Here is a 13,097-nt window from a genome sequence, read left to right on the forward strand (position 1 = left end):
TGGTACATAAGCACTTTACATGTAAAAGTAAAAATCCTCGGAAATTGGCTCCCCTAATTATTTTAGAACAAAGCCTAAATACGAAAGTTATAGAGTTTTAAAAATGGTTCCCAATTCTTATTTTTTTGTTTTTTAACATCTTCCGGAAGTACACAATAATGGAAAAAAGAATACATCGACAATGTATGATATTTGACATGTCAAAGCCCACTGGGAATTGGTCGCTCAGGATACAATGCAGGAAATGTTGCTTGCATGTCTCTAAGAGACAACCCGGAGTAATACCATTTTACGAAGTTAACTTTTTCTTCTTTGTTAAAAGAGTTCATTCTATAAGGAATCAGCAAATTCGTTAGGTACGTTTGTCAAAAAATTAACTTTATTGCTGTCGGAAGTCATGGCTATTACTATTTTATTGAAAGATTTTTAATATTTATTTTTTTTTGTCTAACAGAACCAGAAGGTGTTACAAAATAATTAGAAAAGCATTTAGGTAATTTTTTTTTTTACTCTACAACTTTTGTATTTAAGGTTTTGTTGGAAAATAATTAGGGGAGCCAATATCCCAGGATTTGGGACGATTGCGCCGATATGACCTGGTATAATCTGGGATCTCCCAAACTACCTGTAATTCATAGGTACGATTGCGCCGGTACTAAATTTAATCCCTTAACGGGAAGGGTAATTAGGAAGGTACCTGTACCTGTTTTTTAAATAAAGTAGGGGTAGTTGGGAATATTCGGACGTTTTATTAAAATCAGTAGTTTCGTCCAACAATATTCAAGTGATCGCTGGAATAAACGCTACGATGGAGAAGATGCTTAGTGAACGTGGCAAGATTCTTGTAATTTTCGAAAATTTTAAATTCCGAATGTATGAATTGTATATAGGTTTGCTTAAAACAACTCAGGTAATACCGGCGCAATCGTCCTATACCGACTATTACACGTAAAGTGCCTATGTACCAAAATCCATTCTCCACTCGATACCTACCTCTATGTTGTACATATTATATAATAATAAATAAAACATCAATATTAACATCAAGTATGGGTAACACGTGATTACAAATTGAAATTTTTGTTTTGTTCTAAGTCTTCAATGTAGCAAGGGTGTTGTATGAAAAATATTTGTGACACAAACAATAATTTATTTATACGTTTAGAAATAGGTCCTCTAAAGGCGGCCTTATACCAAGGCAACAATTGGCAACATGTAGCATGCTAGAGTTTCTGGTAATGTTGGATTGCACAAACCAGGTTGCTGCAACTATCTAGCACGCGATAGACCATCTATACCTACGCAACTCATTGGTTTCAGTATACATATACTGCGTGCCCCAAAATTCGCGGAACAACTCAATGGGGCAAAGCCAACTCCTGTTAGAAAATAATGAGAAAAATAATTAAAAAATTCTATACCTAATAGATTTGAAGATATGGGGGGTCAAAAGGTGCAGCTTTGATCTCGTTTATTTTAAATATTAAAAAAGATTTTCACTATTTGTTTTTTACTAGCCAGTGGCATAATAATTCTGAATTATTGTGATCAGAGTTGCAATTATTTACTTCATTATTTCCAGCATTTCCAAGAAGTGATTTTATTTCAAATAACACATGACAACATGACTTTGATTTTTCTTTCTTATTTCCACGGATACAACAAAAATGAAATATTTCCAGGCTATTAGGATACATAAAATGTTTTTAAATGTTGCCACATTAGTGCAACAAATGGGTCCATATCTACTGCAAAAGAGAAGATTGATTTTTTAAAACATTTTTACCTGATATTTTAATGACTAATTAACAATGTACTGCTAAGTTATTCCGCGAATTTTGGGGCACCCAGTATATTTAGATTTCAAATGTCGGATACAATAATTACAGCTGCGGCATAGGTATCTCATTTTGACATAACAAGTAAAAAAGCAAAAAAGGTGGTGGAATAGACAATTGTCTGCCCAACGAAAGTGATCTCAAGAAAGATTTTCTTCTCAGTTGAATGGAGCTCTTTTTAAAAATTTTACAAGAATGCGTTTAACTAACTTCCATTATTTGTTAAATAAATATGATGAAATTGTGTCCTAAGGTTTTTTAATTTCTTTTTTAAATTAACAATGTTAAGTACATGCTTCCATATTTCCCACTTGAGATTTTTAAAATATCTAACTTTTTCCTGTTATTCTTGAAATCTCTTAATTTGTGATTCCAAAGTGTACAGGGTATTTTATAAAATATTGTACCATCGTAGTTGGCTTTGAAAACCCACACAAATTTTGGATGTGTCGCAGCCTCGCAACGTTAGACAAATTAGTAGACAGATTTCCACTATCGCCAGTAGCGCTACCTATCGGTGCGGCCATACTAGTCTCACTCATATTATGAAGCTTGCGGCACATTCAACTAAGCCACCAACGCCTACTACGATGGTACAATATTTTATGACCTGTACAGTGAGCGGCAAAAGTGTGGAATAAATTCCTTAAAAATTAAACAATTTTTTTTTTCAAAAACATCTTTGGACACGTCAATTTTAGTGTATAAAAATACGTAATAGTGACTCAAGTTGCAAAAAACCACTTGTCATTTGCAACAGCATTTTTTCGATATTTTTGAACAAAATAAAGGCACAAAGAGACCAGAAAATCATAGTTTGGATTGAATATTTTGCATATAAGTACTGTTTTAAAGTAATTTCAAGTGACTAATGCCATAAAAATGCTGTTGCAAAGGCAAAGTGGTTTTTTGCAACTTGACTCAACTTTATTTTAATACCAAATAAAATTCGAAGCAGTCATTTGTTTTCGAGTGATCACGTCATCGATATTTTTTTTAAATGAAAAGGCCCTATTTTTTTAATTGATTCTGATAGCCCTTTTAAATGTCTAAACGACAGTATAAAAATGTTGTTATCTTACCTACGGAAATTTTTGAGAAAAAAAAGATAGTTGGAAAAAATAAATTTTATAACGAACGAAAACAAGTCAAAAAATCAAGAATGTATATCAAACAGTCAAATGTTACTATCAATTTCATTCGTATGTATTATTTGTTTTACAAAACGTTTTCGAAAATGAGTCATTTAACAGAGACAACGTACCTATAGAAATTTTAATTTTGATTGGGTGCGGGGATAAAACTAAATAAAACTAAAACAGGAGCGATTTCTTCATAAATTTGCTTATTGTCAACAAGCTGGGGGATGGCAATTCGAACATTTGATTCCGTAATTTTAAGTACTATGGCGGACAATAAATTTAGGCCGGCCTGTCATTGAGTTGACATCAAAATGTGAAGCTGGCATTATGTTCAACTAACCGCATTTTCGATTTTTGTCATTCTTGTCATCGTGACAGCGATAATCAAAATTAAAATTGGGAAAAGAAGCGTGCATCAGAGAGAAGTGCCACTACAAATCAGTTATGCTAGTGCGTCATGATCTGTAAATTACGAAAAAGGCGAAGGAAACGCCAAACAGCTTGAAAACCTTCAGTTTGACAAACTGACACATCAGTCATAATGACAATGAATGGTCGCTTGCATTGACTTTTTTGAAATGTCAGAAATTTGCCGGCCTAAATTTATTGTCCGCCATAGTACATACTTAATAACACAGTTTTTAACTATGTAGTTTTTTCGTTTGAAAAAAATAGGGGGTTTCCATTTAAAAAAAATATCGATGACGTGATCACTCGAAAACAAATGACTGCTTGGAATTGTATTTGGTACTAAAACATGTATTTTTATAAACTAAAATTAACCCGTCCAAAGAATTTTTTTGAAAAACATTTTGTTTAATTTTTTATGAATTTATTCCATACTTTTGCCGCTCATAGAGAATTGATTTTAATACAAATAGCACCTTGAATTCGATCGTCTTTAAGATTTTTTATTTGATAAGATATAATGAAGCAAAAATTGATATTAAAACGATTTCATCTCTTATCAGTTGTAGTGTTACCAATAACATTATCGGATGGATAAATAGTGTAAAAGTTAAAAGCGAATGTTCGAAGTCTGTTCGATTTTAGGTTCAGAAAGGTAATAATGTTATTGTCGATGTCGATAAGAAGGAAAGAAGAAATAAATATTGGGAATGGGCCGATAGTGGGCTTAGATCTGAAGAATACGGTCCTGGAAGGTCTTAAGGCGCATGTCACGCATGTCCGTTAACTTTCAGTTTCATTTCAACAATTCACATGACATTGCACGTTTGTTATTACGCTTTACGCAGTTTCCTGAAATCAGGTACAAATAGTTCAAGTACAAATATGTTTTTTGGCGATTATGAGTCGACCCGATGTGGATGAGGTGCTAAATTATTTATCTATAAAGTTCAATAAAATCTTTTGTGATCGTGATTTTGTCTGTTGTGTAAGTGAAGATTTCCGAACAGTGTTGGAGAACAAGAAGAAAATCTGGTAAGTCCGTCTCGAAGAAATCTTTTTTAATTTACGAATTTGGTCGGAGTCGTTGTATTCATTGTTCTATAGCATGCGGAAAAGGAATGTAATGCAGAGAAAGAGAAAGTCAGTTGTGATCTCACCAGTTATGTAAAACTTTTGATTTTACTTTCATTTACTTTCAGTGTCCTCGTCTTCCCAACGTTGGGGCCCATCTATCTTAAAGCTCTTCGCTACCAAGCGAGGATATTTGATCTGGCAGTGTTCAACATAACGTCAGCTTCAGGCAAGTTCAAGTCGCTTGCAGTATGCCATAAAGATCACTTGTAAGTGCACCGGACAAGACGCGAACGTTTTCACTTAATAAAACTTGCCTTTCAGAAAGAAGAGTCAAGTTAAGGAAGACACCATGCCTGAATCGTCGTTGTCCAAACGAAAACGACCCGAAAGACAACTGTACGTGCCCCCTGCTCAAAGAGTGTCCCGATTAGCTTCGAAACAGTGTGATAAAAGAGTGACGTCGGAATTAGTCAAACATCCACAAGTTTGTGAAAAAATTAAAAATAAATCAATCCCATCGGAAGAGACTAATGAAAAGTGCTCGAGTGCATCAGAAAGTGTTTTAAATTTAAGTGACATTGCGAATTTGGCGTATTTTATTAATTCGTTGCCGTGCAATTTTCAAAGATTACCACAAAATTGCTACCAACATGGGAATTGTGAATTTAAAAAATTCCTATATTTCAAACAGTTTGACACCTCACTGATGTACGACCGTTTTATTAAAATTTATGACAATTTTCAATGGTTGAGCAATGTCTGTTGGGAAATAAACAATCTCCGATACAGTCAAAATGCGCGTAGACACTTTAAATCGTATCCGTTGTTTGATCTGGATGACTTTCAAACTGAAACTGAAAGACCTTGTGTAAGTTGCAAACGAGATTAAGTTTCATTTTGTAAATGCGAAACTTTTTCAGGCAGTCTTAGTTAGTTGTGAAGTAAACGACTTCAACGAATCTGTTGCTGAATTGCATGAATTTGAAAATAGTTTGTACAGAATAGAGTGTGATAAAATTTGTGATGAATCAGGAGATTTGAAACTAATAGATCTAGCTGTGTTAGGACATTTCTTTATAGTTACAGTAGAAGAGAGTGACTACCTTTACGAGTGCCAAGAGAAACATGATGCATCTGTTTGTGTAAGTTTTTTATTTTATTTTCACTGGTTCTATTTCAATTTTGCATTACTGCAAGTTGTAGAGAAAGCATGGATGTAGGAGCCATTATACGAAATTAATTAAAATCCGTTTACTTTTTCGCCACTACAGGTTGGGCAAATTACGATTTAATTATGCAAGTGAATAATTCATTTTCACGATGCAAAATATCCCAATACACCGTAATTGGTTTACGTTCGCGTACGATTTAGATTATTTTATAAATCGTTTCAATTCGATTCTGTTATAATTATGGCGCACATTTTTAATAGTTGAAAGTGCTTCCGCGTCTAAAAAGTACGCGGCGAGTTAATACCATATTTTTAACATTCTAGCCAAGAAGTATCGAGTTAATAATAGCGTGCGACTCTGTATCGCTGACGAGGAAATTAAAAATTTGAAAGTCTTGAGGATAAACATAGTAATTAAAGGTTTGTTTTCATTTAATTTGGTTATAATAACGGAAACTCTCATGGTTTCGTTTAAATTTTGTTCATTATTTGCCGAGTCTGGTACTGTTGGTCGCTATATTAATGTGACGTAGTACCATACCTTGGTATACGTAATTTATAACTTTCACTCGTAGTTTAAGCTACAGTAGTCCACATAACAGTTCGCTAATTATTAGTCAACGTTTATATCATGCTGCTGCTATCTGACAATAACGTTACACAATTGATACAGTAGGTACGTTGCGTAAGTTCTTCCAAATGTTATTATTTTTAAGTTTTATATATGTAATTGTTTTTTGTAAATGACGTCATACGTAAAATGACTTCAAAACATTTTCGGTTGAAGGCTACGTTGGTGCATTATATTTCTAAAATAATTTGCATCAACGAAAGTTGATGCAACTATTCTATATAATATTTTTTTGATCGGGCGATTAATAATTGGTACTTTCTACGATATCATGGATTCTGAAGAAAAAACTGAAAGTTGACAGTAATTGTAATGGACAAAACAATTTTTCTAGTAACGTTCGTAAATGTCATTTTAAACTTTCAGAATTTTTTTAAAATAGTGTTTAATTAATTTTTGTTTCAATCTGATCATAAGAAATTGGATTACGAAATGTTGTTCTCTTCGTAATATATGTCGTGGTGTTTTTTTTTTCGTGGCTCATTCTTGAAAGGGCAAATTTAACATGTTTATCCGTAGCGTTCCGTGCAGTTTTTAAATGCGTAATGTAAATAAGTATCGTTAAATTTTCTTAACTTGAATATGATATGATCAACGAACAAAGAGATGATCAACGGCAGTGAAAGAAATTCTGAAACAATGTGGTGCAGCTTCGTTCATACATAACAACAGCGATGATGAGAGATTTGGCAGAAACTTCAACAAACAACGTTAACAGTAGTAAATCCAGTCACCATTTTCTTCATTTCCACTTCGAAAATAGGATTATATCATGAATGTTTTGTGTTGTCCAGTGAAAACCAATTTTTTAATTCGATTCACGTAAATGTTATAATTGACAAATGACAGTTACAATGCACGTTTTCAAGAATTTCGTTCACCATAGCCGCCCTTTTTTGTTGATCGTGTTGCATCTATTGTATTAATGGATCCATTTGAGTATAGTGATGGTTTTCAGAGTGGCTATTAAAAAGTAGTGCAACGCACTTTTAGTAGAAAGTATCAGTTTAATAATAAAACTAAATCGATTTATAAGAAAATGTAACAAATCTGTAGCATTCCAGTTTCTAGCTATTTTATTTTTAAGCTTTAGTGCATCTTTAATCAACATATTATTATTAATTTCAAGCTGTTATTGGATCGCTTAATTTGTGTGTATTGAAGCGTGAATTAAATTTTGTATAATCGGTTTTATATGAAAGCAACAATTTCTAAATATAAGTATGTACTGAAGGATCAAAATTTAGGCGATATAGTATTGTGAAATGAACGTTTAAGGAATTTGTTGAAATACAGAAATACCTTCTTTGTACAAAACTGAAATGACACGACCGTTTTATTTTAGGTAAAGATTGTAGTCATAACTTGCTTAACTTGAAAAGTGAAATTCTCAAGCTTACAATGCGGAAGCGTAAAATTTAGACAGCGCTTAATTCGCGTAAATTGTCGGCGTTGTTTCAAATGGGTTATTTCATTGCCAGAGCGAAAAATTTCACAATTGATCGTTCATATTTTTAATTTGCCCCTAGATTTGAAAAATTAAAACTGCATGTGATGTTCTATTTTTGTATGTCAAACCAAAATTTAATTTATCTTTAAAACAATAAATTCTGTAACAAATTATTACTAAATTAAGCCTCGTGTGACGTCACAAACGTGATAATCTTATAAATGAAAGTTTTTTGACATACAGGTGTCCTATCACTTTCGAAAAAATGATAGAGAAATAAAATCCGTGATTAGAATTTAATTAAATGTTTCGATATAAAGATATTTGGTTAATATAATTTGGGTCCTTCTACTTTATGAAAATTTATGGAAGACAAAGTTAAGTTTGTGGTTATTACTCTTGTCCGCACTTTATGGTGCGAAGACCATTCAAGAGGGATCCAGGGGTACCTGCCTGTGTTACGGCGTCAGACAAACTGCAACCCCTCATAAATCTTCGTCTGCCATAAATTTTCATAAAGTAGAACGGCTCAAATTAATTTAACCAAATATCTTGACATCACAACATTTTAATCACGGATTTTATTTCTCTATCATAACTTATACTAAATTTGAACTGCATCGAACAAAATTTAATTTTTAAAGTGATAGTTTTTTGCCTGCTGTACCTAGTAGTACCTGTAGTATCTAGTTTTCTCACGTTCTAATTTGAATTTTTTATTTTAGTGTGCGAATGTGAAAAAACAGATAGAAATTAGTAGACAAGTTGATAAACTTAATGTATGTGCAATAAATAATGAGAATGAAACGCAGCCAAATAAGCCGACACACAAAAATTTAGATAAAAATGGAACAACTGTAATTTCGAAGAACGACAAAGAGAAGGTTAGAAATCAGATAAATCAAAGTAGGAAGAAAATTCCAGATGACAAGCACGAACAAGAGAAGGAAATCATGAGGATGACGAAGGAGTACATCAACAGGAAAAATAGACCTATTATGAAATATGTAGACGATTCTAAGGACCCGTTGCAGATCGGTAACAGCGACAGTGTCAATAACTGGGAAGACCTGTTTGACGATAATGGAGCCATTCAAGAACAATTATTAACAGAAGTAAATAATTAGTGGTTTTATAAACAGTACCGTTAGAATTTAAAATGTAGTTTTAAATACGGGGTCATTATAAATGTTTGTAACAACTAGTAGGCGTAGCGGCGTCCCTAAAGCATAGCGCACAGCCACCTACGATGGTACAATCATTTATAATGACCCCGTAGAAAGCTGTGTTACAATTTCCGCGTGATTTTAGTTGAAATAATTGAGTCTTCGTTTTATTTTTTTTAGATTGTCGATAAAGTCGGTGACGACGTCACAATAATGACAGCGAACGAAGACTACACCCCTTATAGTAACAAGCCCCCAGAAAATTTGGAGCATATCGTCGAGCTTTACAATTTTCCAGCTACTCTAGAAACTCACGATTTAGTCCAAGCTTTTAGCGACATCAACAGCGACGCGATGTACATAAAGTGGGTTGATGACACCCACGCTTTGTTAGTCTTAGGTTCTTTGAGTCAAGGTAGTAGTTGTTATCGTTTAGAAAAACCGCGAATAATTGTCTTTTTGCAGCGGAAAAAGCGATAAACATGCGCAACCCGATGATTAAAGTTCGTCCAATGACATCTGCCAGCGCAATATCCGTGGATGTTGCCAACAAATCCGATTTAAAACCTGCCATGAAACGTCCACCAACCAACTTACAGACTGCAAGAAGATTAATTACGACTCATTTAGGTACTAAAAGTAAGTTAACGAAAGAACAGATCGCCAAAGAAAAGCAAGATTTGAAAACTGCAAGAGGTAAATTAGACTTTCGTTGGGAAACGTGTTACTGATGGCAGATTTGTTTTTTTTTTTTTAGAAATGAAGAGGTTGCTTAGACAAAACGAGAAAGATGCCTGGGAGGGCAGTCTTCGGTCTTCGATCAATTAAATGTTCAATGTTATTGTGATTCGTGCCTTATCAATGTACCTAGTGTATGTTTTGAGTTGTGGAAGAAGTTTAAGTCATTTCTAGTTATACATATTTATTTTTGTTTGTACGTTTTCCGTTTTGTGAGTTAGGCGGGTACAAAAATAATTCGAATTAGAAATTCGAAGTTATTAAATCGATTTAAGAAATTTATGCAATTATGAATAGGGACAGGTCGGTCTATTCATCGCTTACATATTTTCATGGTTACCATACGTAGATTTTAATTTTATGTACATACATAGCATGTATATTTTACGACGGAAATTTTTATTTTTTATGATTCCTAATTTATTTGGGATTCATGTTAAATTTTATTGAATTGTTAATTTACTTGACTTCCTATCCATTATACGCGACATTATGAAGTTTTAGGAAGTGACCTTATATTTTATTTTTTGTGATATCTGTAAATTCGACATACAAGTTCGCATATTTTATCGATGAGAATATATATATATACATTTGCCGTCATCTCAGGATCATAATTTTTATTATGTATTCTTTCATAACTGAATATATTTTATTTACTTTTACAGAGTTTTATTTACTTCATTTCTTCTTGCCACCAAAAAATGCGTAAAATTTGTACATTGTTTTAGAGCACAAATTTGCGCACAATTCAGTCATAGTGAAATATTTCCATAATGTATTTAAGTGTTTTGGGTCATTACGTACTGTTCGCTCGGTGTAATTTGTATTTGGGAAAAAATCTGTTAAGTGTTAAATATCAAAAACTTTAAATCATATAGTGTAAACATGAAATCGAAAGTATTTTTTATATAAAATACAACTAGACCTAATTAAAGCATAAAAATACATATAAGAAAATATACTTGTATACCGGGTGACTGACGAAAAACCTTTGACGCTGTATCTTGCTTACTTTTTATCCGATTTAAATAAGTGACCCATCAAATGAAATAATTTTCAAAGCACTTCAGTACCAACTAAATCAGATGTTTTTCTTGCGTCCAGTTTTTGACATGAACATCAACTTGTTTTTTTCAAATGGCATTGTATATTTGTTTTTATTACAGATTTTTTTCTGGATATAAAAATGCAAGAACTATGCCCATAGATTAAACAAAAGTCAAGAAATTAAAGAAGTAATGTAAAACATTTAGAAATCAAATGGAAATGACCAAAGTAAAGAAGAGAAAAATGTATTCTAAATACTCGAAATGACTAAAGCTCTGGATATTTGTCAATCACGCCATTTGTCAAAACAGTTTACAGTTTGATAATAATAATTATAATCATGTTGTGGAAGAAAATTTCCAAAGACGATTATTTAATCTTAACATGATTAAAAAAAAATTAAAAATTTTTTTTTTAATCATGTGGAAGAAAATTTCCAAAGACGATTATTTAATCTTAACGCATGGTGTGGCATTTTTGGAGATAGGTTGAACTAGTGTACCTATATAACGCTAAGAGTAGGGCAAACAGCGTGATCCAATTTGATTGATGGATCACTTTCACCACAGCCTATGTACGATTAATCACTGTTGGGTGGTGATATTAGCCGTACAAATGATATGGTCGTCTTTGTATAAATACTTAAAACTTTATTGTATAAATTGAAGACAAAATGTTGATGTACAAGTGATAAGTACCAAGGGTAGTGGTAGACTCTGGTTTTTACCACTATATTCCGACTTAAATAAGGGTGGGTGATTTCACCCCTCTCACAAGAGAAAGTAGGCAGAACTACCTGCTACAGTACCTGTTTCTAACAATAACGTTCAAAACTACATTATTTTGTACAGCCTATTTGTTTATTTTATTAAAATATCCGTCATTGTGACATTCGTTGCCGTTCGTCAAATAACAACAATCACAGGCTGCAGTGTAGAAGGATGTAGAAATACAACCGAAGATGGTATAATTTTCAAATCTATCCCGAAAAACCCATATAAGCGTTCTGTTTGGACAAAGCATATGAATAGAATTTATTATTTATTGTTCAATAAAATATTGTTTTGTTTGGTTTTCCAGTATTTTACAATTTTTTATTTATTCTGATTCGTTAAAAGAAACTCTTCTGACGCTAATGACCTAATGACATTAAATTGACATAAATTTGGATCAAAAATAGTTGTCAAATATACGCGTTTGCCCTACTCTTAGCAAACTTTTAGGTACACTAGGTTGAACTAGTGGATCCCTTTTTTATTGAAAAATATTATGCTCTATTATCAAAATAAGCAACTTTCTTAATGAAATGCCATTAGCAGTGTTGAACAGAGTCGTGTTTCATCAGGACGGCCCTACACCACATGAATATTGCATTTTAATACATATATGTATTGGTGATCGATGGATGGATAGTTACGGACCTATTCGATGGCCCGCTAGATCCCCAGATTTGAATCCACTGGATTACTTTCTATGAGGTTACATTCGAGACCCCACGTAACTCTTCTCACCTAACAAGAGTTAAGAAGAAGGATAGCACAATTCTGCAAGGAAGTACTCTCAAATCGTTTAAAGTACGTCTATCGATATTTTGAAACGACTTTTAAACAGTAGTTAACATTTTGGATCGTTTATGATGGTCTCATTACCAGGGGAATTATTTACCTACCCTGTAACAAAAACTCTCGATGGATTATTGAGGATCGGTTACTCACCACTTTTAAGACAATCTTTGTTAGCGGGCAATAAACCACTAAAGGAAGCAAAAAGTCGTTTTAAAATATCGATAGACGCACTTTATTTCCTGAATGCATGGATGCGCGTTTCGATGTTTACAATGGTCTCATTACCCTACTCATTACTAGGGGATTATTTACCTACCCTGTAACAAAAACTCGAACGTTCAAGACTTGTACCTGCGGATTATTGAGGATCAGTTATAGTCCTACAGAAACTCTAGTGGAATTCGGCTTTGTTTGTAAATTTATGTTTGTCACTTGAAAAATAGAATTTTATGCTGCAGCAATAATCCTACTCATAAATGCTAATGAGGGAGGTTCGTCAGTTTGGGGTTCTCAATGTTAGCTTCAGGCAGGGATGTAACAGGTAGTGGTAATTGTATTTATGACAAAGGTTATTACTTGATGATAAAATCTTATTCTTCGGTTGTTGTTGTTAAATTTACAACCAAAGTCACCACTTTTACGAGAACCGTCGTTAAGCAGACAATAAACTACTCAAGGAATCAAAAGGTCGTTTTAAAATATTGATAGACGCACTTAGAAGGTGTTGACAGTGTCTGAAACAGCTTGGAGGTAATTTTAAGCAACTAGAATAGATTTTTTATTGTTTATAAATTTGGGTACTTGATTTGTTATTTTCAATTTTTTTTTCAATTAAAATAAATTTATTGTTCTTTCTTTTAA

General features: G+C 33.0%; 1 protein-coding gene across 3 annotated transcripts; it reads left to right on the top strand.

Annotated features, from left to right (window-relative positions):
- The first annotated feature begins 3,986 nt into the window (after nt 1-3,986).
- On the top strand, nt 3,987-10,286 carry LOC138139846 (uncharacterized). Of its 3 annotated transcripts, none has more exons than XM_069060405.1 (8): nt 3,987-4,043; nt 4,591-4,731; nt 4,787-5,333; nt 5,386-5,607; nt 8,443-8,832; nt 9,064-9,298; nt 9,349-9,579; nt 9,641-10,286. In XM_069060405.1, exons 1-8 carry the CDS (start codon nt 4,009-4,011, stop codon nt 9,709-9,711), a joined length of 1,872 nt encoding a protein of 623 aa, XP_068916506.1. In that variant the 5' UTR covers nt 3,987-4,008; the 3' UTR covers nt 9,712-10,286. The 3 variants fall into 3 exon arrangements, with proteins under 3 accessions (XP_068916506.1, XP_068916504.1, XP_068916505.1); XM_069060403.1 differs by lacking the exon at nt 3,987-4,043 and adding an exon at nt 4,050-4,423; XM_069060404.1 differs by lacking the exon at nt 3,987-4,043 and adding an exon at nt 4,414-4,531.
- Nucleotides 10,287-13,097: the final 2,811 nt, after the last annotated feature.

This window comes from Tenebrio molitor, chromosome X (assembly GCF_963966145.1).
Source record: "Tenebrio molitor chromosome X, icTenMoli1.1, whole genome shotgun sequence".
Lineage (NCBI taxonomy): Eukaryota > Metazoa > Arthropoda > Insecta > Coleoptera > Tenebrionidae > Tenebrio > Tenebrio molitor.